Source organism: Dermochelys coriacea, chromosome 1 (genome assembly GCF_009764565.3).
Source record: "Dermochelys coriacea isolate rDerCor1 chromosome 1, rDerCor1.pri.v4, whole genome shotgun sequence".
Taxonomy (NCBI): domain Eukaryota; kingdom Metazoa; phylum Chordata; order Testudines; family Dermochelyidae; genus Dermochelys; species Dermochelys coriacea.
In genome coordinates this window covers 119335335-119363098 of record NC_050068.2, presented here as the reverse complement: position 1 = coordinate 119363098, position 27764 = coordinate 119335335, and the positions used below count along the sequence as shown (strand labels likewise).

Genomic DNA, 27764 nt, shown 5'->3' with positions numbered 1-27764 from the left:
TAGACTGCTAGATGCTTTTGAACAGACCCCAAAATCTTTTTATTTACTTATCATAATTTTTTTAAATTATTATTATTTTCTCTGGAGTCTGGGTCTTGACCAGGAAATTTGGACCTTGACAAAAAATAACTGACTACCCCTGTCATACAGTATAAGGCTTCCCCTGCACATCATATCTGAGTGTCCACTTTGTTCTTTTGCTGGGGGCCTGAAGGACATTCACCAGCTCGCTGCTGCGACAATGTGCTGGCTATCAAACTTGGATATAAATTTGTAGTTGCTGCTACCTACCCAAGCCAAACAAAAGAAGAAGGCGGCAGCGGCGGCTTCCCCTATTGGAAGCATCTCAGAATGTATTGCACACTTATGATATGAAAAGCCTGCAGAACATGCAAGATTTGACTAGAACAATTGACCTACAGCCCAGCAAAGAGACTACCAGACCTCACAATGTTATCTTCAAAGGTAGTGGGTCTGTTATGGAGGAGAAAAAAAGATAAAGGAGAATGCTGGAAGTCAGGGAAGGAAAAGAGGAATGATCTAGTGGTGTTGGAAGAAGGGAGAAAAACAAAAATAAAGAAAGGTTGAGACAGGGAATGATACAGAGGAGGAATTATACTGAAAATATTTGAGTAGTATGAATAAGCGTCCATATTCTTCAGAAAGAAAAGGAGTACTTGTGGCACCTTAGAGACTAACAAATTTATTAGAGCATGCTCTAATAAATTTGTTAGTCTCTAAGGTGCCACAAGTACTCCTTTTCTTTTTGCGAATACAGACTAACACGGCTGCTACTCTGAAACATATTCTTCAGAGTTTATCCAGACTGAAGCTTTTGAAGTTTGTCAATCACCAACTTTAACTTCACAATGCTTGTGAAAATCAGGGCCAACAGAAACATACTGTAATTATCAAGCATACTAAATAACCTTATGGACAAGACAGCCTATACTCTACATCCTACAAGAGTCAAGTTTGGGCATCTCAACATTCCTTCGGGGAACTTCTTTGTTAGCAGCCAGCTACTCCAAAGGAAGACACCAGGTGTTAAAATCCAAGGCTCACACTGTCAAAAGTGACGAGTGATGTTAGCTGCCTCAATTTCCAAGGTGTTCAATTTAATACACCTCAAAGGAGCCTGATTTTCAGAGTATCTTCCCTCTTCAATGTCATCACCAGTCCTTTTGAAAATTTAGACCCAAGGCACCAAAAAAAATTTCTCTCTCTTATAAACTGAAATGTAATTTTAACATGTAAACTGTTCTTCCAGTATATATTATTTTACATACCCTTTCTACTTCTTGTGCTGTAGAGTTTAGCTGCCGATTTAGTAGCTCTTTGCTAGAGTCTAATTTAATACAAAGCTCTTGTGTAGATGTGAGATCTGCAAGTACAGAGACTTTCTCCAGCTGCACATTCTGAAGCTCCACTTCCATTTTCATAAGAGACTTGTTTATGGTAGAAATCTGTGACTTGTAGGCTTTTTCTGTTGTTAAATGCTGCCAAAACAAATGGTCTAAGTTAAGTAACAATTTGTACTGAAAATTATTTAACACTATCCAAAAACCTGATCTTATTAGAAAACAATCCATACCGTTTTTGAGAAACTTCCCATGGAAAATGAAAAAAACCCTGCACATTCTTTTGTAAAACATCAGAACTTCTGAAAGAGTCTAGAGTAAGTTTTAAAATAAACTTTTCACACCCCTTGTATCAAATAATTTTAAAAAAAATCTTGTTTCTGATCATAAAGTTGTTACTGACATTTTGAGTAAATCCTATCTTTCTATGTATAGAAAACAGACTGAAAAGGAAAAAAAATCAGAGTAGTTAGATATTGTTAGTAATACTTACACTGCTGTCACTCCTATGGAAGTGACCAAAAAAAAATCACAAAGAAGCATTCCCAAGATGACAGCCACAGGTCTTCTCACCAACATCCTTGCTTAGGGCGAGCACATCCTGGTTTACCAAGTATGTCCATGGGCGACGTGTGAACCCCAGCCCTGTTCCTTCCACCTCCACCAGAGCCCAGAGTGCCCCCCACTCCCAATGCAGCCAATGGCCCAGTCCTTCCCCAGGCTAGACCCCTAGCCCTGGAGTGCTGGGAAAGCGGGCGGTATGTGGCCCCATACTCCCCAACTCCGGAGTGCTGGGAAGGCGGGTGGCGTGCAGCTGCAGTCCCCTCAGCTCCAGAGTGCAGGAGGGTGGGCGGTGGCCGCAGTCCCCCCAGGCCCAGAACACTGGGAAGGCATGAGGCCATAGGCTCCCCAGCTCGGGAGGACAGGCAGCCCCAGCCCCTCAGCCCCAGAGCGTGGGAGGGCAGGTGGCATGCCATCACAGCCTCCCCAGCTGGAACACTGGGGGGGCTGGAGCCAGACTGGAGCCACCACACACAGGGAGCGGGGAGTGGGGTCATGCCTGGCTGTTTGGGGAGGCACAGCCTCCCCCAGCCTATGCGAACTGCCACCCATGGTATGTCCCAATCTGAGGAGGCAGTGCCAGTGTCCTGGCCAGTTCTAATGGCACTGGGGTTTTGTCCCAGTTTTACTGGATCACCCAAGCATTTCGTCCCACATTGTTAAAGGTATATAGATGTTGCTACACTCAGCATTGCAACTCCTAACTGATTCAGGAGCCTAAATTTCATTTTCAAATGGGAATTAGGCTCTTAGGAATCTAAATTCCATCAACAGCCTCCTAAATCCGTGGCTAACAGTATTCCAACCCATGCTATTATAAGATACAACACGGTCCAGGATTCTTCATAAAATTGTGTCTTTTATCCCACCTATCTTTGCAGTATGCAGTAGAAGTAGGTATTACCAAATCTTTAAACAACTGCAGAGCTAAGATATTGCCAGACATTGTTTAGGTTAGGGTGATTTATTAAGATACTATGCCACCTTACTTGCTCAATCTCTGTTTCAAGGGACTCCATTCTTTCTTTCAGCCTACGGCTCTCAGACTCTGTATTGAGAAGCATCAATCTGACAGAGCTGCAATCTCCCTCCGCTTGGTGGAATTTTGTTTCCCAGCTTTCTGCCTGTTCACTGGCTCTATGGTAGCTCTCCGAAAGTTCACGGTTCTCTCTTTCCTAAAATACAGAATCTGATTATTTTTAAACTGATCTTCTGCATTAAGTAGGACAAAATAAATATAGGAAGCATAGTATCTAAAGGGATGACACAAAGAGTCTGCCCTTTCAGCCAAGACATCAAATAAAAGGTTTCTCAAGAGGCAGAATATTTTGTATCTGCTTACATTTATCTACCAGCCACATTTTTAAGTTAAATGATAAAAATGAATTTCTTCAATACAGTGATATGTTTTAAATTAAAAATTCCTGAACAGACACAAATGATTGGAATAATTTCCTATTCCTGCAGATAAATGATTTGCAACTCTGTATACTAAATCCTAGAAATACCATTAAATTACAAGTTCTAACATTTATAGATATTATTGGAATAGTTCATAGTGAGAAAAAAAAATGCGGTGAATTGTTACCACTTCATGGACTAATGCCAGCACTATTACTATTGGGAGTTGTGTGGCCTATTCTGTTGTGTACAGCACTCCCCAAAACAATGGAGGCGAAGAATACCATGGGAAGCAAACAGGTGATTGAGTTCAAGCATTCACAAAAGTCCCTGGATAGTGAGTAGATGCTACATTTCAGTCACTATTGATCCAATCTGGTATGAAACGAATGACCTGGAGATACAAGACACCCAGTCCCTGCATCATGTAGTACCCCATCTTATGAACATTAAAAAAAATGAACCACAAAAAACAGTAAAGTACATTTCTTGCCTAGTGCTTGCCTAATGCAAAAGAAGTAAAACTGCAACTCTGCTTTTGTTACCTGTGTAGCTTTTTCTATCTGTCTCACCTACATACAAACACTTACTATAGAATTCAATGTGCTCTTCAATCTGGCAATATCTGAGCTTGAATCCTGCCCTTTCAACTTCATATCATCAAGCTCATTCTGACACTTCACAAGTTTTTGGTGTAGAATCTGTGAAGAAAGATATAGTTTTTCCACAAGGTTAACACTCTTTATGCCTTTAGTTTCTTATTCCATTTTATTAGCAGGTAAATAGTGAATATTGCTTTGATGCACAGTTTTTTATGGTCAAAAGTTGCAAAAAAAATATAAACAAACATTTCAGCTGTGCAAACATATCAGAAAATATTAACATGATGATTACACTTCTAGTTAATCTTCACAGATTAACTTTTATAAAAAGTTATAAGAGGACATTTGAATCTGTTACAAAACACAACATTCTGCAAAAAAATAGTTGGCTAATGTAAGACAAAAACAATGATTTATAAAAAGGTGCAGAGGTAATTGGTACTAAAGTTCTTCAGCAAAAAGGTAGGGGAGAAGAGGTCAGCTTTTTGATAGGATTTTAAAAGGTTCTGATTTATTTGTGAATCCAGAATTCAGTCCAGGATGAAACTGTTCCATAGGGCAAGAGCAAAACAATTAAAGCTACAAAGCACTTCCTGTTGGTCCAATGAAAGTTGGCCAATTACACAATGCTGGCTTTCTTCCTTACTTCCAACCGCTTCCACAGGCATCCTGACTCGTCACTGCAAAGAAAAACCTGGAGCCCTGTAAAAGTAACTAGAAACTAGAAGGAACAGCAAGCTTTGCTGTCTCTGTCAGTTGGTGTACACACAGAAATTACACCAATTAACAACACTAATAACACAGCCATTTAAGAATGTCCACAGAAGGAGGGGTTGCACTAATTTAACAAAATCAATTCAGAAATGTATTTAATCAATGCAATTTCTGAGGGCAGATTAGGTCTACGTTAAACCACTGCTACTTAAGAAGAGAAGAAGAAACAGGAGCCTCCTTCAGCTCCTATCTATCAAAGCTATCTAGCACAAGCAAAAATAACTTTGCAGTGAAGGGGAAGAGAAAAACACAATGTTGGAGATGTGCTCTCAGCCATGGAGGAAATGGAGTTCCAGAGATTCATAGCCCCTTTAAAGGAATCATTGGAAGTTTACAGGCGTGAGCAAAAAGGCAAGAAAGAAGCAAGGAAAGACAAAGACAAGAACGTAGACTCTGAGGAACAAGACAAGAACAGGGAGGAGGAGGATGATGATGACGGTGGTGAACGGATGGAGGAGAAGGAACAAAATGATGATGGAGGAGGATAGCCGTGTTAGTCTGTATTCGCAAAAAGAAAAGGAGTACAAATTTGTTAGTATCTAAGGTGCCACAAGTACTCCTTTTCTTTGAGCTTCCTAGAGAGACAGACACATGCACATGGGTTGGGCTCTCTTCCTAGGGATATAAATACTGTAAATAAAAAGAAAGAATGTCAACAAGAGAAAATAATAAAACATTCAAGACATCAGATGGAGAAGACCACCAGGTGACTGGGCAACATGCCCAGAAGAGTGAACCAAGTTACAGGAAAGCATCTGCAGAGCAAAGAGAACAACCAGGCAACAGGAGAGAAGACGACCAGACATGAGGGAAGCATGTGCAAGAGAGAAGAGGAGCAAAAGGAACAGAACACTTGGGAAGGAAAGAAAAGAAAAAAAGAAAGAATGAAAGATGACAGTGTAATACTTATTTTTAAAAGGACAAAACATTTGTCACCTTAAAGACAACTAAAATACTAAATACTTTCTTAATATTACTTTTCCATGTAAGCAACTGGTATAGTGGCTCCTCTCTGTGATCCACCCTATGAAAAAAATTGAGAAACCCTGACCTAGAAACTTATTTCACACCACTTGCAGATGAGGTGTAGGAGAAAACAGGACATGACAGGACAGAGCTGAGATTAGAAACCAGTCAGATGATCTGAGTTTAGTTCTTTTCTTATAATAGCACATAAATTACATGTAACACTTTGGGAAATATGCAATTTTACCTTCCAGCCTAGGTTTTTGTACCTAGATATACCTGATTTTCCTTCTTAACTCTATGAAGTTGCTCCTGCAACCTGTCATTCTCCTGAGCTAATGATTCTCTGTCCCTGCCAGTCTGAGCAAGTTCATCATTGGTTTCATCCAGTTGTTGACGCAATCTGGTGATATCCTCCTCACAGATGCATAGAGCTTTAGTAGACTGTCTATGCAGCAAATAAGACAGGATGTAATAAGCATTTCAATATAACAATAATAATTAACCTAACAAGAGAGATTTCCAAGGAGTCAAAGAATTTACAAATAAACATTCAACAAAAACAGTTATAAAATAGAAAATCACTTTTAATAAGGTAATAAACTACAAATAATTTATTTGTTAACACATTTAAGATTTCAGTGGCTAGTGGGATACAGCAGGGCCAGAGAGCAGCAGGAGAGTGATTTTTTTTTTTTTTTAGTAGCTCCACATCCCACAGGAGAGTGATCTTATTGGGTGCTGGGAAGTGGGCGGGCACAAGCCCGCCCACTGCTAAAGGCCCCTCCCCCAGCCAGTAATCATCTATATACAAGGGACAATGAAAAAACAGAACAGGAACAGGTGTGGAGGTCAAAAGGCCAAAACTAGGGAACCAGAAGGGGACACTGAGCAGAGAACCCTGGACAGTGCCCACTGCTCCTCAAAAGCGTCCAAGGAGCCATCCAGAGGAACTCTGTCTGGATGCGTGAATGGATAAAGGAATGAAAACAGGCCCCACAGTTGCAGAGCCCCCCCTCAGCCAACCGACTCTCCCATGTGTATTAAATTAACACCTTGGCCATAGCTAGGAGGAGGTTGACTAGGAGGTCCCTCAACTTCATGGGACCACGGATGGGGTGTGCATAAACAAACAGGTGTGGGGAAAAGTGCAGCCAGAACTTCAACAAGAGATTCTGGAGGAGCCGGAAGAGGGGCTGCAACCTGGCGCACTGCAAATAGACATGCGCCAGGGTCTCCATCACACAGCAAAAAGGGCAGGCTCCAGGAACAGGAGTGACCACGCTAGGTACATGCCCATGCTCACGGCTCCATGAAGGAGCCGCCAGCTAATGTTCCCAGCGGGCCGTGGAACTGAGATGGAATACAGGATGGCCCACCAGGGTCCTTCAACCTCTACAGCTGGTAAAAGGTCCAGCCACTTGGTGTCGGGGTGGGACATGAGCGTAGGGAAGTGAAGAGTGTGGAGCACGGGCATGTAAATATGGTCCCGTGGTGTGGTTCGAAGGCGAACCAGCTGGAAATCATGCAGCTGGCTCAGGGTACAAAGGGGTGGGGGCTGAGAGGGCTCACATGGCAGGGGCCTGATGAAGAGATCTGGAGGGCCTGGGGTGAGGGACAGGCGGGGGATTCCTTCATCGAGTCCTATGAGAGGGTAAGACCGAGAAGTGGGCAATAAGGCTGCCTCCACCTCCCAAAATATGCACCGGGGGTACCAAGGGTGGAGAGCCCCATGAGCCAGCCGAGCGCATAGGGATCCAACCAGTCCTCCAGTCGTAGTCCAGGAAGTCTTCAATCCTGGTAACTTCTGCCAGGACCAACCTCTGGCGCACTGAGGGTGACTCCGCCACCTGCACATGAAGATGAAGATTGTGTAGCAGGGGGTCCACATGGAAATCTGCCCCCCTCCATGGTCACCACAGTCCTGGTCACCGAAACCAGTTTCCAGGTCCGGAGGAGGTCCTGGTAGAAGACCGGCAGCTCAGAGAGGTCTCACAGAAGACCTCTCAGACAGAGATAAAAAGAGCTGCAGGTCATACTAGAGCCCTTGGAGGAGGAGGCGGCAGAAGGTGTGCACCAACGTACTCCACACCGAGCTATCTGCACCATAAAGGAGTCTCTGTAAGGCTTGGAGGCGGAAGATATGGACCTGGTGTGCCTGCGCACACATGCCCTCCCTTCTCCAGGGGAAGATGCAGAACCCCCGCAGAGACCCAGTGCAGCCCTGGACAAAAGAACTCCAGAACCAGCTTCTGAAGCCAGACCAAGAACCCTGGGGCTGGGCACAGGGTGTTGAGCTGGTGCCAGAGCATGGACAAGACTGATTGAGCACCAGTGCCCTCCCCCAAAGGGAGAAGCACTGGAACAGTCCTTCCCAGCTCCATAACCACTCAACCACCCTGCCCTCCAAATCGTGCCAGTTATCCAGCACAGAAAATTAAAACGCCGAGATAGAGCAGTGGACATGCGCCCCACTGAATGGCCTGAAGTGTGGGTGGGAGGGAGCATGCCTGCCACCCAGCCCCGACCATCAGGCCAGAGCTCTTGACCCAGTTGACCTGGGCAGAGGAGACCGCCGAGTACACAGCTTGGCAGCCCTCCACCCACACCAGGTCACCCAGATTCTGGACCGCGAGGAGCACATCATTGGCGTATGCTCACAGGACCAGCCGCATCTCTGGCTCACGGAACACCATCCCCACCAATCTCTTTCGGAGGAGATGGAGGAAGGGCTCAATCGCCAGAGTATACAGCTGGCCTGACAGCGGGCAGCCTTGACGCACTCCTCACCTGAAGCGAGCCCGACCAAACACTCCATGGAGGCGTACAGCACTTGGAGAAAACACACAAATCGGGGCCTGAAGCTGAACACCCGCAAAGTGCCTAGGAGATACCCATGGTCCATCTGATCTAACACCTTCTCCTGATCCAAAGACAGGAGGATGAACAACAGACCATCCCTACACCCAAGCTCAAGGAGATCCTGGGACAGTGTAGGACCATGTCCACCAGCACAGACCCCAGTCATAGTGAGATGGCCTTTGACAAGACCTTATAGTCCATGTTGAGGAGCGAGATGGGATGCCAATTCCTAAAGTTGCGGAGATCCCCCCTCTTTGGAAGCAAGGCGAGCATAGCTCGCCTGCACGACAGAGAGGGGAAACACACTCCCCAAGGGCTCAGCCCAGATGATGACAAGTTCCAGGCCAAAGATGTCCCAGAACAATCAGTAGAACTCCACGGTGAGCTCGTCCATGCCCGGAGATTTATTGGTGGGCATGAGATGGAGGGCTTCCGAGAACTCAACCAGAGTGAGAGGCAGCTCCAGCCGGTTGCTGGACTGGCTGTCGGGAGGTCATCACAAAGCACCCTGCAGTCACTGGAGTTGGTCAGATCCACGGAGAAGAGGCTGGCATAGAAGGCCCTGGCCCTCTCACGCATCTCCACAGGATCTGTGAAGGGGGCGCTGTCCTCCACCAAGAGGCAAATGACGTGCTTTTTCGCCCCCCTCTTTTTCTCCAGGACGTAGAAGAAGCAGGAGCCATGATCCATCTCCTAAAGGAGGTCGATGCAGAATCAAACAAAAGCACCACGGGGCTGACACAGGAGAGCAATAGATGGGAGGTATATAAACCCCAGGATGATCAGAGCCTTATTCCCTGTGGACTGAGGAGAGATTACTACAGGTTAATTAGAGCACCTGGAGCCAATTAAGGTCCTACCAGAGGCCTAATAAAAACCCCTACTTCAGTCAGATGAGAAATGGGAAGGAGAGCTGACTCTAGTTTGAATGAATACTGTTGTTAACCAGAGGATCAGAGCACTAGGGGAAGGGAAACAGAGCAGAGGAACTCCCCAGGCACAAAGAACCGAGAGAAACCCTGCCCAAGGGGAGAGAGGTCAGGAAGCCCAAGAAGCTGAAGGGGCAGTGTGGGAGCTAGCCCAGGGGAAAGAATCACAGCTTCAAGTGCTTAGTCACTGTCCATAAGGCCCATGGGCTAGAACCTGGAGTGGAGGGTCCAGGTCCCTTCCCTGCTCCCTTTCCCTCTCCCACCAGGACACTAGCAGAACCATCAACACACAAGAATAGGGGCAAGAGGCAGCACCCTGACCCATCACATGAAGGAAAAGCGCAGGATCCACCATAATAGTATCGACCATTTGCCACACATGGTGTTAGGAGTGAGATTCCGTGCTGTGGACTTAATCCAGGGTGAGCCAAAACATCCCAGCTCCAAGACGGACGATGTGGTCAAAGCACTGCTGTAAGCCACAGTGACCCAATAGGAGGCTACCTGGGTCTAGGCAGCTGCCCAATAGGAGGCAGTACGGCTGCAGCAGGAGACCAATCACCTGATGATGAGCCAGGCTGCCCAGGACAGGGCTATGCTGCAGAAGTGGTGAACCAGATGAAGATCTTTACATAGCTGAGCTGCAGCTGCGATGAGACACGGACTGTACAAGCCAGCAACTGCCTGCAGAAAATGATGCGTGAGGATGATGTGGAGGTATACCTCCTGTGGGAGGCCTGGCCCTGAGATCAGTGGTCTGACATCCTCAGCCTGTTCCTGTGTCAGGTGGTCCAGAAGATCTACTACGATATGGCCGCAGAGGTTGTGGCAGACTACACCAGCTGAAAGCAGAGATCCTGGCCAGCTCTAAAGTAATGATGGCATTGCGAGCCCAGAGGTTCCATGAGTGGCGATATAGTGAGGACAAGGCTATGGTTGCAACTGTTTAACCTAATCCACCTGACCTGGAAGTGGCTGTGCCCTGAGGCAATCAGCTCTGAGAAAATGAGGAGCTTCTGCTGCTGGACCGGTATATGAGGGGGCTACAATCGGGCCTCCGAGCCCGAGTTGGCCACAATGACCCTTCCACCTATGATGAGATGGTCACCCTTGTAGAGAGACAACTGGCAGCCTGTGAATTGTTCCAGATTTCAGGGGAACTGTAACTGGAAGGAAGGGTGCTGAGAGCAGCCTGAGGCCCTGAAGGGACTGGGGGACTTGGAGGGAGAGAGCTGGGGGAGCAGGACAAATAGCCCCAGGCAGAGGATGACAACCGGGGTAAGGTATCAGTGTTACTAGTGTGGGGAATTGGGGCACATAGCAGCCCAGTGCTCCAACAGGGAGGAGCCCATGCAGTGCAATCTGGGGGAACGTGGGAAGCGATGTAGCCTAATCGGCCTGATGGGGGTTGCAACGACCCCACATGGGTACACAATGTCGGTAAAAATGAATGGTATAGCTCTTGTGGATTCTGGAAGTGCTGTCATGCTGGTCTCGGGGAAGTTAGTGGGGCAAGACACAGGAGTAACGTGCATCCACGGCACGGTAAATTTCTACCCAATGATCCCAGTGTGGATTGAGATCCAGGGGAACACTATCAAGGTGACCACAGGGATGGTCCCCAGACTCCACTGCCTTAATCGGTACGAATTTCCCAGGGTTTGAGAACCTAGGGTTGGAGAACCTACTCCCCCCAGTAGAGCTAGAGGAGGGTAGCAACCCCGGGCTGAGACCAAGGTAACCATGGATAGCCCCACCCAAACTTTTGTCGGATTTGCCCCAGACCCCGAAAATGTAGTCCAGAAAGAAAGGCAGATAAAAGGTTAGGACCCAGGATTTGGGCAGGGAACCAAAAAGCCACCCTGGTTGGTAGGCAAACCCATCCGGGAGACCAGGAGACAGCTCTGACCAGTTTGGACCTAGAGGCGGTCCCCAGCACCAGTAGGAGCAACCCAGGGGGCAGAGTTGAAACCAATCCCATAAAATTAGGCCAGATCAAGTCCCGTATGCGAGAGTTTTGGGCAGGACCAAGCCTACGACTGCTATATGCAAACGTGAGGGAGGAGGTAGTGGAGGTAAACAGCATGCCCATGGAGGAGAAAAATCAAAGGCCCAGGGCCATACTATGTGGTCAAACACAATCTCTTGTACCAGGTAGTGCAAATACTGGGGGGAGAAGTGAAGCAGCTCTTAGTACCACGGAAGCACACAGGGAAGTGTGAGAGCTAGCGCACAGCCATTTATTTGGGGGACATCTAGGAGTAGATAGACCCTGGATAGAGTCCTAAGGAGGCTTTACTGGCCGGGAATATGAGTGGAAGTCTAGCGCTATTGTGCCTCCTGCCCAGAATGCCAGTTGCACAGCCCTGAACCTTATTTATGGGCCCCATTGATGTCCTTGCCTGTTATTGAAGTCCCTTTCGAAAGGACAGCCAGGGACCTAGTGGGTCCACTAGAAAGATCAGCACAAGGCCACCAAAGCATACTTGTCATCCTTGACTATGCCACATGGTACCCAGAAGCCATTCCGCTAAGAAGCCCCACGTCCAAGGAAATAGCAAAATAACTGCTCCAGGTTTTCGCTAGAGTGTGCATCCCTAAGGAGATCCTGACCGACCAAGGAACTCCCTTCATGTAGAAATTACGGAGGGACTTATGTACCCTACTCTGCATCCAGGCTCTGCGGACCTCAGTCTACCATCCTCAAACAGATGATCTGTTTGAGCGATTTAATTGTACCTTCAAAAGCACGTTCCAGAAGGTGGTGGCCCGGGACGGAAGCCTGGGATACTCTTCCATCGTACGTGATGTTTGCGATACGGGAGGTTAACTAGGCATCTACTGGATTCTCCCCCTTTGAGCTACCATATGGACACCACCCACGCGGCATATTAGATATCGCCAAGGAGGATTGGTAAGAACAGCCCAAACCAGGGAAGAACATCACTGAGCATGTGGCACAGATGAGAGCACAAATAGCCCGAGCGACCCCCGTAGTACGAGAGCATTTGGAGAAAGCACAAGAGGCCCAGCAAACCTATTACAACCAGCGGGCAAAAGCACAGAGATTTCCATTCAGGAGAACGGGTGACGCTGATGGTGCCAACAGCAGAAATCAAGCTCCTGGCCAGCTGGCATGGGTCATGAGATAGTGGAAGTCATTGAGGAGGTGGACTATAAGGTAAAGCAACCAGACCACCAGTAGGCCAGAGCAGATCGTACTGAGACCCTGGTGCAACTGGGAGACATGTCCGGTCACCCAGGGAGCTCCACCCCAGGCAGGCGATATCCTTCAAACTAACCGTGGAACAACAAACAGAGGTCATTGATTTGATCCAGCAGAACCAAGATGTGTTCTCCATGCAGTCAGGCCGTACAACAATGATCCAACACCATATCGTCACCTATCCCAGAGCAAGGGTAATGATAAAACCATACCGAGTACCGATGGCAAAAAGGGAAGACATTAAGATGGAAATAAGGAAGATGCTAGAACTCAGGGTTATTGAAGAATCCCACAGACAGTGGTCCAGTCCTATTGTCCTAGTCCCCATGCCTGATGGCACCCTGAGGTTTTGTAAATGACTTCCGGAAGTTGAATGAAATATCCCAATTCAATGCCTACCCGAAACTGCGCATTGATGAGCTAGTTGATCAGTTAAGCAAGGCCCAATACTTGACGATCCTGGACCTGAAGAAAGGCTACTGGCAAATCCCCCTGGCTGAGGATGCCAAGGAGAAAACTGCTTTCTCCATACCCGACAGCTTCTTCCAATACACCGTCCTCCCTTTCAGACTCCATGGGATTCCTGCAACATCCGCCCTATCCTGTCATGTGTAACTTGTCGCTTAAACCAGCCTCTGTACCTGCTCACTGGAGGGTTGCTAATGTAGCACTGATTTTTAAAATAGTCTTCAAAGGCAATCCTGGCAGTTACAAGCCTCTGAATCTAACTTCAGTACCAGGCAAATTGGCGGAAACTATAATGAAGATCAGAATTATCAAACACATAGATGGACGTGATTTATTGGGGAATAGTCAACATGGCTTTTGTAAAAGGAAATCATACACCACCAATCTTTTAGAATTCCTTGTGGGGAGGATCAGCAAAAGTGGACAAGGTTTATCCATTTGCTACAGTGGTTATAGACTATCAGAAAGCCTTTCAGAAGTGCCATCATCAAAGGATCTTGAGCGAAGTAAAGAGTCATGGGATAAGCCAAGGACATCTCATGAATCAGTAAGTGGTTAAAAGATTATTTAGATAATGACATAGAGAGTACACTTATAAAGTTTGCCGATGATACCAAACTGGGAGGGGTTGCAAGTGCTTTGGAGGATAAGATTAAAATTTAAAATGATTTGGACAAACTGGAAAAATGGTCTGAAGTAAATAGCATGAAATTCAGTAAGGACAAATGCGAAGTACTCAACTTAGGAAGGAACAATCAGTTGCACACATACAAAATGGGAAATGACTGCCTAGGAAGGAGTACTGCAGAAAGAGATCTGGGGATCATAGTGGATCACAAGCTAAATATAAGTCAACAGCGTAACGCTGTTGCAAAAAAAAGCAGACATCATTCTGGGATGTATTAGCAGGAGTATTGTAAGCAAGACATAAGTAGTAATTCTTCCGCTCTACTCCGCACTGATTAGGCCTCAGCTGAAGTATTGTGTCCAGTTCTGAGTGCCACATTTCAGGAAAGATGTGGATAAATTGGAGAGAGTCCAGAGAAGAGCAACAAAAATCATTAAAGGTCTAGAAAACATGATTTATGAGGGAAAAATGGAAAAAATTGTGTTTGTTTAGTCTGGAGAAGAGAAGACTGAGAGGGGACATGGTAACAGTTTTCAAGTACATAAAAGATTGTGAAAAGGAAGAGGGAGAAAAATTGTTCTCGTTAACCTCTGAAGATATGACAAGAAGCAATGGGCTTAAATTGCAGCAAGGGAGGTTTAGGTTGGACGTTAAGAAAAACTTCCAGACTGTCAGGGTGGTTAAAGCACTGGAATAAATTGCATAAGGAGGTGGTGGAATTTCCATCATTGAGGATTTTTAAGAGCAGGTTAGACAAACACCTGTCAGGGAGATAATATTTAGTCCTGCCTTGAGTGCAGGAGACTGGACTAGACGACCTCTCAAGGTCCCTTCCAGTTCTATTATTTTAAGATAGGAAACAAAGGTTAGGAATAAATTATCAATTTTCACAGTGGAGAGAAGTAGTGGTGTCCCCCAGGGATCTGTACAGGGACCAGTGCTATTGAACATATTCATGAATTATCTTGAAAAGGGGGTCAACAGTGAGGTGGCAAAGTTGGTAGATAGTACAAAATTACTGAAGAAAGTTAAGTCCAAAGCAGATTGTGAAGGGTTACAAATGGATTTCATAAAACTGGGTGATTGGGCAAGAAACTGGTAGGTGAAATTCAATGTAGGTAAATGCAAACATTCCAAAGACTAATGGATAAATTACTACAACCCCATGCTAAGTATGCCGCTGCCTATTTAGATGACAGTCATTCATAGCCCTGACTGGGAGACGCACCTAGGAAAAGTAGAAGCGGTGCTAGATGTCCTCAGACAGACCAGCCTCATCGCCAACCCTCCCAAGTGGGGCTAACCAAGGTCAGATACCTCAGGTAAGTAATAGGAAGGGGCTTGTTGAAACCCCAATGGAACAAAGTAGAGGTAATACAGGGTTGCCCTGACCAGTCTGCAAAAAGCAAGTCAGAGCATTTTTAGGGATAGTGGGGTACTATTGCAGATTCATCCTTCACTTCGCCACGAGAGCCTGGCCATTGACAGGCCTGAAGAAAGCTCGGGGCCCAGATATAGTAAAGTAGACCAATGCAGCGGAAGACATTCACAGATTTAAGGACAGCCCTTTACAGTCATCCAGTGCTCATAGCCCCAGACTTCGAAAAAGAATTCCTCCTAGAGATGGATGCCTCAGAGGTAGGGCTAGGGCCCATCCTTTTGCAGATGGTGGAGGAGGATGAGCACACGATCCTGTACCTCAGCCAGAAACTCTTCCCCAGGGAGGAACAGTAAGCCATCGTCAAAAAGGAACGTCTGGCGGTTAAATGAGCCATGAAGATTCTCTGATACTACCTACTGGAGCAGCAGTTCACCCTTGTGACGGACCACACCCCACTCCAGTGGATGCACAGAAGCAAGGAGAAGAATGCAAGAGTGACCAGATGGTTCCTATCCCTGCAATCCTTCCAATTCCAGGACAGCATAGGGTAGGAAGCCAACACAGCAACACTGATAGCCTTTCACAACAGCACTACCTCTCATCCTAAGTAGCTCAACACCATGTCGTCGGGAGGTTGAGGGGGATTGAGCAGAAGGCAGCAGAAAAGTAATAGATGGGAGCTCCCAGGATAATCAGAGCCTTAGTCCCTGTGGACTGAGGAGAGCTTACTACAGGTTAATTAGATCACCTAGAGCTAAGTAAGGCCCTGCGCGAGGCCTAATAAAAACCCCTGCTTCAGTCAGATGAGAGAGGGGAAGGACAGCTGACTGTAGTTTGGAGGAATACTAGTGTTGACCAGAGGATCAGAGGATCAGGGGAAGGGAAACCTTGCTCAAGCAGAGCAGAGGGACTCCCCAAGTGCCAAGGACCAAGAGAAACCCTGCCCAAGAGGAGAGAGGTCAGGAAGCCTGAGAAACTGAAGGGGAAGAGCAGGAGCTAGCCCAGGAGAAAGAATTACAGCTTCAAGTGCTTAGTCACTATCCATAAGGTCCCTGGGCGGAGTAGAGGGCGGACCTGGGTCCCTTTCCCATTCACCTTCCCTCCCCCACCAGGGCACTAGTGGAACCATCGATGCCCAAAAATAGGGGCAAAAGGCGGCACCCTGACCCATCACACAAAGGGAAAGCACGGGACGCACCATAATAGTGTCGACCATTTGCCACACTTGGCTAACAATGCAATATTTTCATGGATTTTATAGTAGTCAAACTAAAATCTCTATGATGCTATAAATTGGAATCTGAGACTTACTTTGATGATTGCTCCATCTCAGAAATGAGATCCTTCAAACCTGAAATCGTTTCTTCCTTGAAAAGAGATAAAAAGTTCAGTAAACCTGCTTCTCCGCAGTTAATAAATGAAAAGGATTGAGCAAAATCAGAAATACTGCTTTTCTTCTGGCTCAGATAGCTCTCCAGCTTGATGTAATTGTCTACATTAAAACTCATTCTGGTTTTGCAAAACTTCACCATATATTTTATAGAGAATCACTATGCCAATAGTATACAATACTTTGACTTGGCCAGGACTTGTAAAGGTCTAATCACCTACTTGCCACTGGGGAGTGGAGGAACCAATAATATTAACTTCACCAGAATCTAAATTTTTTTTGGGGGGGGGGAACTTGCATTTCTTCATCCTCCATGGTTACAAAGATAATCTCCTGAATGTGGACCAAATGCTAGCAGACACAGTGTGTCTTCCTAAGACTGCTGACAATTAGCTCAATCTTCTTATAGCTTTCCTATAGTGCAGCTAAATGAAAACTAACTAGAGTGTCAGCTTTTACTGCTGCCATTTAATTCTGCTGACAGCCCGGAAAGCAGGGATACCAACAAGAATCAAATCAATTTCATTCTGCTGCAGAAAGAGACAGGCCAAAAACTGGATGGAGACACTGGAAAGGGGACCCAAAACTGGATGGAGACACTTTCCCATATTGGAGCAAAATATGATGACCTGGCATGCTGATTCACTGACACAAATTCATTCATGATTCAGGGGCCACATTCTCTTCAAAGAGAAACAATTCTTTAATGAACAATTCTTTTTCATAAAACTTTAATGTCAGGAAAGTTGTTGCCTATGCTGGCTATGCTGTTAGTTTACAGATCATTTTGCAAGGTACTGAACATCCTTAAAATGATTTAGATAAAACTGGTGCAACTCCCTGTGTAGACAACTTTATTATACTTTAAGTGTGATTTATTTCAGTTTAGGTTAAACTGATGCAAAATCAACTTAAACTAAACTGAACACTTCAAAACTGAAATAGGAGTGTCCACACACAAGTCTGCACCAGTTTTAATTAAATCAGTTTAAATTCATACCTTGAATTAAACCAGTGCAACTTTCTCATGTAGACAAGCCCTTAGGGTGCAAAAGATGTTGTTATTCAGACCCAACTGCAATAATAGAGGCCAATGCAATTTTGGGCTGAATAAATAAAGCCACAATTCATGGGAAAGGCAGGAAATAGACCCTTTCTATATGGGTTTGGTATAAACAAAGAAGGAATAAAATGTTCAGCTCGTCAATCATCTTTTTGGTAATGAAGTGTTCTAAACTGGAGGGAGTTTAGAAGAGAGCAATAAAATGATCATGGTGCAGGAAAGAGTTAGAAGGAAAGTTTAAAAGAGATAAATATGTAAACACGTAGTTACGTAAAGCTGAGGGTATTGACTGTAGTTCAGACATACTCCTGCGAGCTTTACTTGAGATTAGCATTGCTAAAAGTAACAGTATAGAGGAGGTAGTATGGGTTTCATTGCCCCACCTGGAAGAGAGGGTTACTCACTTTGTGCAGTAACTGAGGTTCTTCGAGATGCGAATCCCTGTGGGTGCTCCACTTTCGGAGATTGTGCCCCCTGCACCTATAGTTGGAGAATTTCGACAGCAATACCTGGCTGGGCCACACATAGGCTCTCCCTTTCTCACACCTACAATGGCAATTAACTAGTGCTGTGCAGCCCCCCACCCCCAATTCTTTCTTTACCACAGAGAATTGAATTACAACTCTGAAATAGAGGGAGGGTAGAGGAGCACCCACAGGGACTCACATCTTGAAGAACCTGTTATTGCATCACGTGAGCAATCCTCTCCTTCCCCCTCCCCCAGTGGAGCCCCTGTGGGTGCTCCATTTTAGGTGACTGTAGAACAGTGCCCCTCAGGGGAAAGGAGGAGCTTTAGAGTTAGGCCTGAATGGACGATAAGACCATGTGTCCCAACTGAGTGTCAGAGGCTGAGACCTTACCAGTGATGTAGTGTTAAATGAATATGTGAGATGTCCAAGTAGCTGTGTTGCATATGTCACTAATAGGCACATGATGCAGGAAGGCAACTTATGTGTCTACAGATTTTGGGGAGTTTGTTCTAACACATGAGGGGTTATAGGTCATGTTGTTAGTAACAGAGCTGAATGCAATCAGAAATACATCTGGAAAGTCTGAGCTTAGAGATGAGTTTGCCTTTGGAGCGGTCCACGGTGGAGAGGAACAATCTAGGAGTTTTCCTGAACAATTTGATCCATTTAAGATAAAAGACTAGCACCCTTCTGACATCCAGGGCATGGAAAACTACTTCTTGCCTGTCCTTGTGAGGTTTAAGGAAGAATGTGGGAAGATGGATAGGTTGATTGATGTGGAAAGAAGAAGGGACTTTAGGCAAAAATTTGGGGTGAGGTCACTGATCTTGTTTTTGGAAAAAACTGTATAGGGAGGGTCCAGCCATAAGAGCACCAATTTCTCCCACATCTCACAGACGTGATGGTGACTAGGAAGGCCACCTTCAAGGAAAGATGTAGAAGAGAACACATGGCCAAATGTTCAAGTGGGGCAGTTGAGAGAGAGAGAGATCGAAGCACTAAAGTCAGGTCCCATGGGGATGTTGGGCCTCTGGGTTCTGGGTAGAGGTTTCATACTCCCTGGAGGAATCTTTTGGTAATTGGGTGAGCAAAGACAAACATCGTCCACTGTGTCATGGAATGTTGTAATGGCTGCCAGATGCACCAACGGTGAAATCATTAAAAGGCCAGATTTCTTAAAGTAGAGCATGTAGTCCAGGACCACTGGTATCCTAGAGGTGGTGGAATTGATTTGTTTATTTAGGCACCACATGTGGAATCTCTTCCATTTGTGGAGGTACACAGCCTTTGTAGTGGGCCTTCTGCTGTTTAGCAGGATGTCTAACGTCCTCAGAACAAGTTATCTCCTTGCCTTGGAATCACTGAGGAGCCAGACTGTGAGATGGAGCGACTCCAGATTTGGATGCAGAGTCTGACCCGTGTCCTGAGAGAGGACATTTAGAAGAAGCAGGAGGAGACATGGGGGGCATGATGACATCTGTTTCAGGTATGGGTATCAAGTTTGTTTGGGCCATGCTGGTACCAATTAGCTGTATCAATTCTGATCTTGTGCAGGACCCTGGACAGCAATGGGGCAGGAGGAAAAGCATACAGGAAGGGTGCGTGATATGAAATGAAAAATGCATTGCCATTGGATCCTGATCCCAATCTCAGTCCCATTCTGGAGGAAAAAGCTGGACATTTGCTGGGTTTTTTTTGTGGCAAATAGGTCTACTACGGGGAACTCTTATAGTTGAAATATGACTGGATCATGCAGGTGTTGATTTCCCACTTGTGGTCGTTCAAGAACCTTCTACTTAATGCGTCGGCTGTGATATTCTGAGACCGAGGCAGGGAGGTGGCTGGTTTGGTGACATTGTGTTGTATGCACCATATCCAGAATTTTATGGCCTCTGTACAAAGGGAGTGTGATCTTGCTCCTCCCTGTTTATGTGGAACATGCAGGTTACATTGTCCGTCATGATCTGTATGTTTGTGTCTTTGATCAGAGGCATGAAGTGGGCACAGTTATTGCGAACTATGCGTAGTTCCAGTCCATTGATGTAGAGTGTTGATTCGGAAGGAGACCATCTTCTCTGTACTGTGAGCTTGCCTAAGTGGGCACTCTACCCCAGTAGAGGGGCATCCGTTGTGATTATCAATTCGGGAGGAGGCTGAAGGAAAGGGACACCTGTGCATATGTTGTGCGGGTGACTCCACCATTATAGCGAGTCCTTGACCTTCATTGGCATACTCAGAATTTTATTCAAATTGTGTTTGTGTGGCGAGAACACTGTCTTGAGCCAACTCTGCAAGCAGCGCATGTGCAGCCTGACATGTTTCACCATGTATGCGGTTGCCGCCTTGTGACCTAGTAGCTGAAGACAGGTCCTGGCCGATATCCTTGGGCTATGCACCGATGTACTGATGAGGTTCATTAGAGCGGTGAATCTCTGAAAAGGTAATGATGTGGTTGCTTCTAGAGAATTTAGGTGCACGACGATAAAGTCCAGTTTCTGGACTGGCATTAATGTGGACTTTTGGAGGTTTATTTGTAGACTGAGACTGGTGAAGAGCGATATTGTCTGGTGCGTGGCTGCGATGACTTCTGCCCGAGTGTGAGGCTTGATTAGACAGTCATGTAAGTAGGGGTATATCATGACCCCGTGCTGGTGAAGGCAAGTTGCTGCCACAGCAAGGACTTTAGAAAATGCCCAGGGAGCCATGGAGAGGCCAAAGGATAGTACTGTATATTGGAAATGGTCCTGTCCCAGTACAAATCAAAGAAATTTCCTGTGTGTAGGGCATATAGTAATGTAAAAATATGCGTCTTGCAGGTCAAGGGCTGCAAACCAATCCCCTTGCTCCAGTGCTGGAATGATTGTAGCCAACGTAACCATCCTGTATCATTGTGTTCTTGCGAATTTGTTCAGCTTCCTGAGATTGAAGATGGGTCTCCATCCTCCAGACTTCTTTCAGGTTAAAAAATAATGGGAATAGAAGCCCTTCCCTCTGTGATGTACCAGAACTGGATCTACCGCGCCCATTTGTAGGAGATGCTCTACTTCCTCTCTCAGGAGGGGCTCATAAGAGGGGTCCCTGAAGAAGGATGGAGAGGCAGAGTGGGTAGAAGGGATGGAGAGGAACTGGATGGCATAGCCAGTCTTGATCATTTCCAGTATACATCTGCTGGAGGTGATGGTTCACCAGTTTGGAAAGAACGGTGTTAGACAACTGGTAAAGGGATAGTTAGTCGGAGGTAGTGTTGGCAGCAAAAGTTGGGGGAGGTCTGGCAAGCCGTCGGCCAAACCTTCAAATCTGCTGTTTAGAGGTTGGTTGTTAAGATGTGGTGGCTTGGGAAGAGCTTAGTCTGCGTCTGGGTGGTCTCTATCTGTGCCTCTGGTTATCGTATTGTCTCAGTTGCTGTGTGTACGGGGCCTGTCTGGGACACTGCGATGTATAATACCTGCCTTGTTTGAGTTTTGTTGCAGGTGTACAGATGCCAAGAGACCTGATCATTGACCTCGAATCTTTCAACAAATGGAGCGACTTGTCGGTCTTGGTGGCTAACAGTTTTGGACTCTCGAACAGAAGAGTTCTACCTTGGACTGTGGCTTGGACCTCTCTAGGGAAGCCTGACAGATGAAGTCAAGAGGCCTGGTGCGTTACTATGGTGGTGGCAATGGTAATGGTCCTTGCTGCTGTGTCAGCAGGGTCCAAAAGAGGCTTGAAGGGCAACTCTAGCTAAGAGGTGGCCCTCAGAAATGAACGATATAAACTGCTCTCTTTTGTCCTCTAGTATGTAGTCAATAAAGTCAGAAAATTTGGAATAGTTTATATGGTCATACTTCACCATAAGGGCTTCGTAACTGGTGATCCAGAAGGCTGATGAATAGGTCTTGTGGCCAAGCAAGTCCAGTCTTTTCCACTCTTTATCATAAGGGGTGATTCTAGAGTAACGCTCTTTGCCCCATTCGTTAACTGCATCAATTGCCAATGAATTTGTCTGAGGGTATATGAATAGAAATCCCACCCTTTTGAAGAGATGTAATCAGCGATGAGCTGCCAAAATCTTAACAACCGGTTCCCTATAAAAAGTTCTGATTCAAAGGATGTGCCCCAGTATGTATTTTTTGTACCAACAAGGTTACCATATGTCCGTATTTTCCCAGGAGGAATTTTTAAAATTTAAAAATTCCTCCTGGACAGTGATTTAAGAACCAAAAAGCGTGACCTTTCTGGGAAAATACAGAGGTATGTTAACTCTGCCTAAAGTTCTTTTTTAAAAAGATGGGCCTGAACTAGAGATGAGCTCTGTTTCACACGTGTGGGTCCCCGCAACTCCCTGGGGGGGTGCTAGGGTGACCAGATATCCCGATTTTATAGGGACAGTCCAGATTTTGTGGTCTTTTTCTTATATAGGCTCCTATTACCCCCCCAACCCCTGTCCTGATTTTTCACACTTGCTGTCTGGTCACCCTAGGGTGTGCACATGTGTGGGTCCCAGCTGCTCCCTGGCCCCCTCATTGAAGCAGATGTGCAGGGTTACTGCCCTAGGAACTGCAGGGTACCAGTGGATGTGGGGCCAGCTGCAGACAGGAGCATGGGGCAGGGCTAGCTGCGGGCAGGGTAGGGGGTGTGGAGCTGGCTGGAGACAGGGGCAGGCTGCGGGCAGGGCAGGGTGCGCATGCGGCAGGGGTTGGCTGGATACAGGGCAGGGGGTGTGGCAGGGGCTGGCTGGAGACAGGCTGGTTGCGGGCAGGGCAGGGGATGGCTGGAGACAGGGGCTGCCTGGAGGGAGGGGTTGCGGGGGTGGCTGGAGGCAGGGCAGGGGGTGGCTGCGGGCAGGGAGTGCGGGGCTGGCTGGAGCCAGGGGCCGGCTGGAGGCAGGAGGTGCGGGGGTGGCTGCAGGGAGGGGCTGGCTGCAGGGAGGGTGTTGGGTGCTCACAGGGAGAGCAGCAGGACGCAGCCCAGGCCCAGCAGAGCAGCCGGAGATCTACCAGGCAGCATCGGGAGCATCAGGGCCAGGGGAGCAGCAGCAGCAGGGCTCGTGCCCAGGGCCAGGCGGCAGCCCACATGGCTCCTGCAGCACAGCGCCCCCGGTGGCCGGAGGAGGAATTACATCTCTTCCCAGCCAGAGCCCATCAAAGCCTCAACAGCCCCTGCAGGGAAGCAGGTTAACAAGCGGTTCTAAAACTGGTTCAAAATTTAACAACCGGTTCGCGTGAACCAGTGAGAACCGGCTCCAGCTCACGCCTGGCTGTAATATTTTTTTGTCCACTCTCTTACATGCGACCAGGATGGTAGCAAGGGTCTGCCAGATATTTGTGGTGGGTTCCATGATTGCTGAGTTAATCAAAAGGACAATCTTGGAGGAGATGGACATGTGGAATATGTCCAAGAGCTCGTGATGTGACTTGGAGACCTCCTCTAGGGTTATCTGGAACATCTTTGATATTCTTTTGAAGAGCTCCTGGGAATTCCTGAATTCATCTCCAGCAGTAGGTGTAAAGGGCATAACATCTCATCTGGTGAGAATGAAGTACAGGTGGCATGAGCTGCCTCCTGAGCTAAAACTTCTTCCATCTCCTCAAGGCTCTGTTCGGGAGGGGCAGCTGGTGGCAATGTGGATCTTGGTGAAGAGTGCCTATGTACCTCCACGATGCCACTTAGGGGTTTGGGGTAAAATGGTCTATAAGCTGCCCCTGGATCCCAGAATGCTCATTGACATGGTAAAAGCATAGGTGGGGGCCCCAAGCAGTGACCATACCACCCTTGCAATTCAGACCCTGGTGGAGGCTTAGGACACTCCTGATGGGCGGACCGAACTCTACCTTCCATAGGTGAAGAGTGTTAAGAGGAAAAAGCCTCCCCTTCCTCATCTTCATCCTCCTCACTAGAGAAAGGAGAAGTGGCTCCAGTTGGCAGAGTGAGCAGTAGTGAAAATACCAAAGCAGTACTGGTACTGAGTAGAGGTGATTCCGGTACCGGGGCAATTTTCAGGTCCTTCAGAGCAAGGAACTGTTGAGGCTATAGTACCATTTGAGGTACCTGTGTGAAAGGTGGTAGAGAGAATCACGGTGATACTAGTGGACCTTGTGGTAACAGTAGGAAAGGAGCCAACAGACAGCAGTGCCAAGGACGGTGTGGCAATGTGCGGTGCAGTGTCTGTGCTATTCAACATAGGGCCAGCAGGTGGTGCTGTTGCCTTTTGTACTGCAGTCGCTCAGTACCAAGCACTTTGTCTGTGCTGCAGGTGCCGAGGTGGAGGAGGCGGTCTTCTGCCGGCCCTCCTCCTCAGAGCCTGCCCGCTTTGGGTTTTTGGCTGAGACGGTACCGCCAGTACCGGAGGTCCCTGCTGACTCTAAGGTACTAAGCTGTGTGGTGGTTGGTACCGATGTAGTGGACAGAGTCAGGGAACATTTCCTCTTCCATGTGGTCCTGGTAGGATTAGTGTTAGTTCTCCTCTGTCCAAGTACTTTAGGAGACACATCCCTTCATTGAGATGTGGAGGAGAGGGGTTTGTCGGAAGCCGCCTAAGGCAGCAGGAGAAGTTTGCTAGCCTGGGTCTGAGGCAGGATGGAGAGACTTCTCCAATAGGATAAATTTCAGTTTAAGGTCCCTCGCTTTCCTAGTCCACGTCTTAAGATTGTGGACTGGCAATGGGTGGACTTCTAGGGAAGATGAGTTTCCCCAGGCACCAAACACATTGCAAGCATCTGTCAGAAAGCAGAATTGCCTCACAACAGCAGAGGCAGTGTTTAAAGCCAAGTGACCCTGGCATTCTGGGGAAAAATAACGTCCCTTAAGGGGAAAAAAGGAAAAAAAGTTGGTATGTTTTTTTTAAATGGGGAGAATCAGCTAACCTAACTGCACTAAGCTACTTGACTAAACTAAATCTGAGGTAAAGCGAGTGCACACACTGCTGGAGCTCCAACTCAGACCACAGGAAGCTAAGAAGGAATGGGGCTGGGGGAGGAGCCGCACATCACTAGTTAATTGCCACTGCAGGTGCCAGGCGGGGAGACCACATATGCGCCACAGCCAGGTACTGCTGTAGAAGTTCTCTGACTAGAATTGCACGGTGCACAATCACCTAAAGTGGAGCACCCAGAGGGACTCCACTCGAAGAAGAATTCTGGGTACCTACTTGAATTGCTGACACATCTACACTGCTACTTTTAGCAATGCTAGCATGGGTATATCTACCTGGGTTGCAATCACACCTTGGACTGCAGTAAAGACACATCCTAAAAGGGACATGTTGAATTCTTGAGCCTTGTGAAGGGCCCATTTGCACTACAAACTGGAAATATGCTGTAACCATTTCAAGGGCTAACAAAGATGTAACTACAGTCACCAATTTGGTTGTATTGGTTACATAAATGGGCCCTAGAAGAGAAAATTAAGTCTGAATTTCAAGAAAAAGTTTCTGAACGTGAAACTTATTAGCCTGTTAGTTTAATCTGCTTCACCCAAGGAAAGTGGTGAAAATCCCATCTTTTGTCATTTTTAAAATTAGACTGTACAAAACGCTAAGGATGGGGAGCTCCAAACTGGCCTAACTCAGTTGCTATTGAAGTCAATGGGAGTTTTTTTATGGACTTTCATGGGAGCAGAATTTAGCTAACACTGAGCAGTTTTGAGGATCCCAATGATGAGGTGGGGGGGTCCTAATGGGTCCTCTGCATATATAACCATTATGAAAAATGTTTTAAAACTAATGAATCAATAAATTATATAGAAATTTACATGTAAGAACATACTTTAATTGCCAGGGTTTCTTGAAAGGAAGAAATTTTCTCAGTTTTTTCATCCACACATTCTTGTAAGGAGTCCCTTTCTGTATCCAGCTCAGCAATAGTTTCTTTGAGAATATGGATTTCTTCTTGTTGTGAAAGATTTTGTTTCAAAAAGTTATCTGTACATATAATCATAAAGGCCTCATTTTTATTAACTCAATTTAAAATAATTATTTTCCATTTCACATTGCTTGATACACTTCTAAACCACAAGAAAACATAACTAAGGCCCAGAACCAGCAAAGCACTGAAGCATGATGATAGGGACAGAAATAGTCCTACTAATGTCAATGGGACTACTCACATGCTTAAAGCCTGTGCTCGAGTGCTTTGCTGAATCAGGGCCTAAGTTACTAAAGACTCGATGCAAATTTATCCCTTTTTAGGGTGTTTTTTAATTGCAAATATTAAGACTAATTATAACAACTCAATAATGTAAAATTGAAGTGCCTACGAAATAGATTTAAAACAGAGCAAAGTAGAGTGCAAATTACAATATGTAAAGCTGGGTATTATTAAACTTTCTTGACCATGTGCAAAACGTTGGTCTCCTCTGTTATGTTAAGAGAAAGAGAGAAAGATGTATAAATGCTAATTATAAACCCAAAAAAGGACATTGAGTATTCAGAATGAGTAACTAAAGAAAAATAACAAATTCATAATAAAATATCACGTAAATACTGCAAAAACACTTTTAGGAGGCTGTAAGTGAATTATATGACACTAAGGCAGGGGTGGGGAAACTGTTTAGCCCAAGGGCCACATCGGGATTGCAAAACTATATGAAGGACAGGGTAGGGAAGGCTGTGCCTCCCCAAACAGCCTGGCCCCTGCCCCCTATCTGCCCCCCCCACTTCCTGCCCCCGACTGCCCCCCTCAGAACCCCCGACCCATCCAACCCCCCCCGCTCCTTGTCCCCTGACCGCCCCGACCCCTATCCACATCCTGCCCCTAACTGCCCCCAGGACCCCACCCCCTATCCAACCCCCCCACTCCCCTGACTGCCCTGAGCCCTATTCAGACCCCCGCCCCAACTGCCCCCCAGGACCCCACACCCTATCCAACCCTCCCCGCTCCCTGTCCCGATTGCCCCAACCCCTATCCACACATCCACCCTCTGACAGCCCCCCCAGGACTCCCACGCCTATCCAGCCACCCCCTGCTCCCTATCCCCTGACTGCCCCCCCAGAACCTCTGCCCCATCCAACTGCCCTCTGCTCCCTGACTGCTCCTGGGACTCCCTGCCCCTTATCCAACTCCCCTGCTCCCCACCCCCTTACCATGCTGCTCAGAGCAGCAGGAGCTCACAGCCCCGCTGTCTGGCCAGAGCCAGCCACACTGCCCAGCAGGAGCAGCAGGCCAGAACGCTGGCAGCACAGCACGCTGAGGCTGTGGGAGAGGGGGGATAGCGGGGGAGGGGCCGGAAGCTAGCCTCCCCGGCCGGGAGTTCAGGGGCCAGGCAGGAAAGGACAAGACGCCGGATGTGGCCCATGGGTCGTAGCTTGCCCAACTCTGCACTAAGGGTAAGTCTACACTGCAGATGCGAGAATGCATCCGAGCAGATAGACAAATGTTACTCAAGTTAGTGCTCTAAAAATAGCAGTGTGGCCAGGGCAGCATGGGCTAGCTGCTGAATACAGTTGCACCAGACCCCCTGGGTATGTACTCAGGCGGCTAGCCCAAACCACCTCCTGTGCTACTGTGTCCACACTACTATTTTTAGCGTGCTAACTAGAGCAGAGCTAGCATGTGTCTCTATTAGTGCTGGGAAGCACGCTTATAGCTGCAGTGCAGCTACACACATACATACATACTCTACATAAAGCAAACATAGATCATGCTCTATCTATAACTTGTAAGAAATTACCAAAAATTTTAGTAGTTAAGAAATAACTAATGAA

General features: G+C 46.8%; 1 protein-coding gene across 11 annotated transcripts in view; it reads right to left on the bottom strand.

Annotated features, from left to right (window-relative positions):
- Positions 1-27764, bottom strand: part of TSGA10 (testis specific 10) — an 80237-nt gene that overhangs the window by 21282 nt on the left and 31191 nt on the right. For all 11 annotated transcript variants that reach the window (XM_043518304.1, XM_043517934.1, XM_038381868.2 and 8 more), the window contains 6 exons: positions 25828-25982; positions 16471-16526; positions 5945-6113; positions 3914-4024; positions 2912-3097; positions 1290-1499 (listed from right to left, as the gene is read on the bottom strand). In XM_043518304.1, the coding sequence (XP_043374239.1) occupies positions 1290-1499; positions 2912-3097; positions 3914-4024; positions 5945-6113; positions 16471-16526; positions 25828-25982 (887 nt within the window). The remainder of the gene's footprint in view (positions 1-1289; positions 1500-2911; positions 3098-3913; positions 4025-5944; positions 6114-16470; positions 16527-25827; positions 25983-27764) is intronic.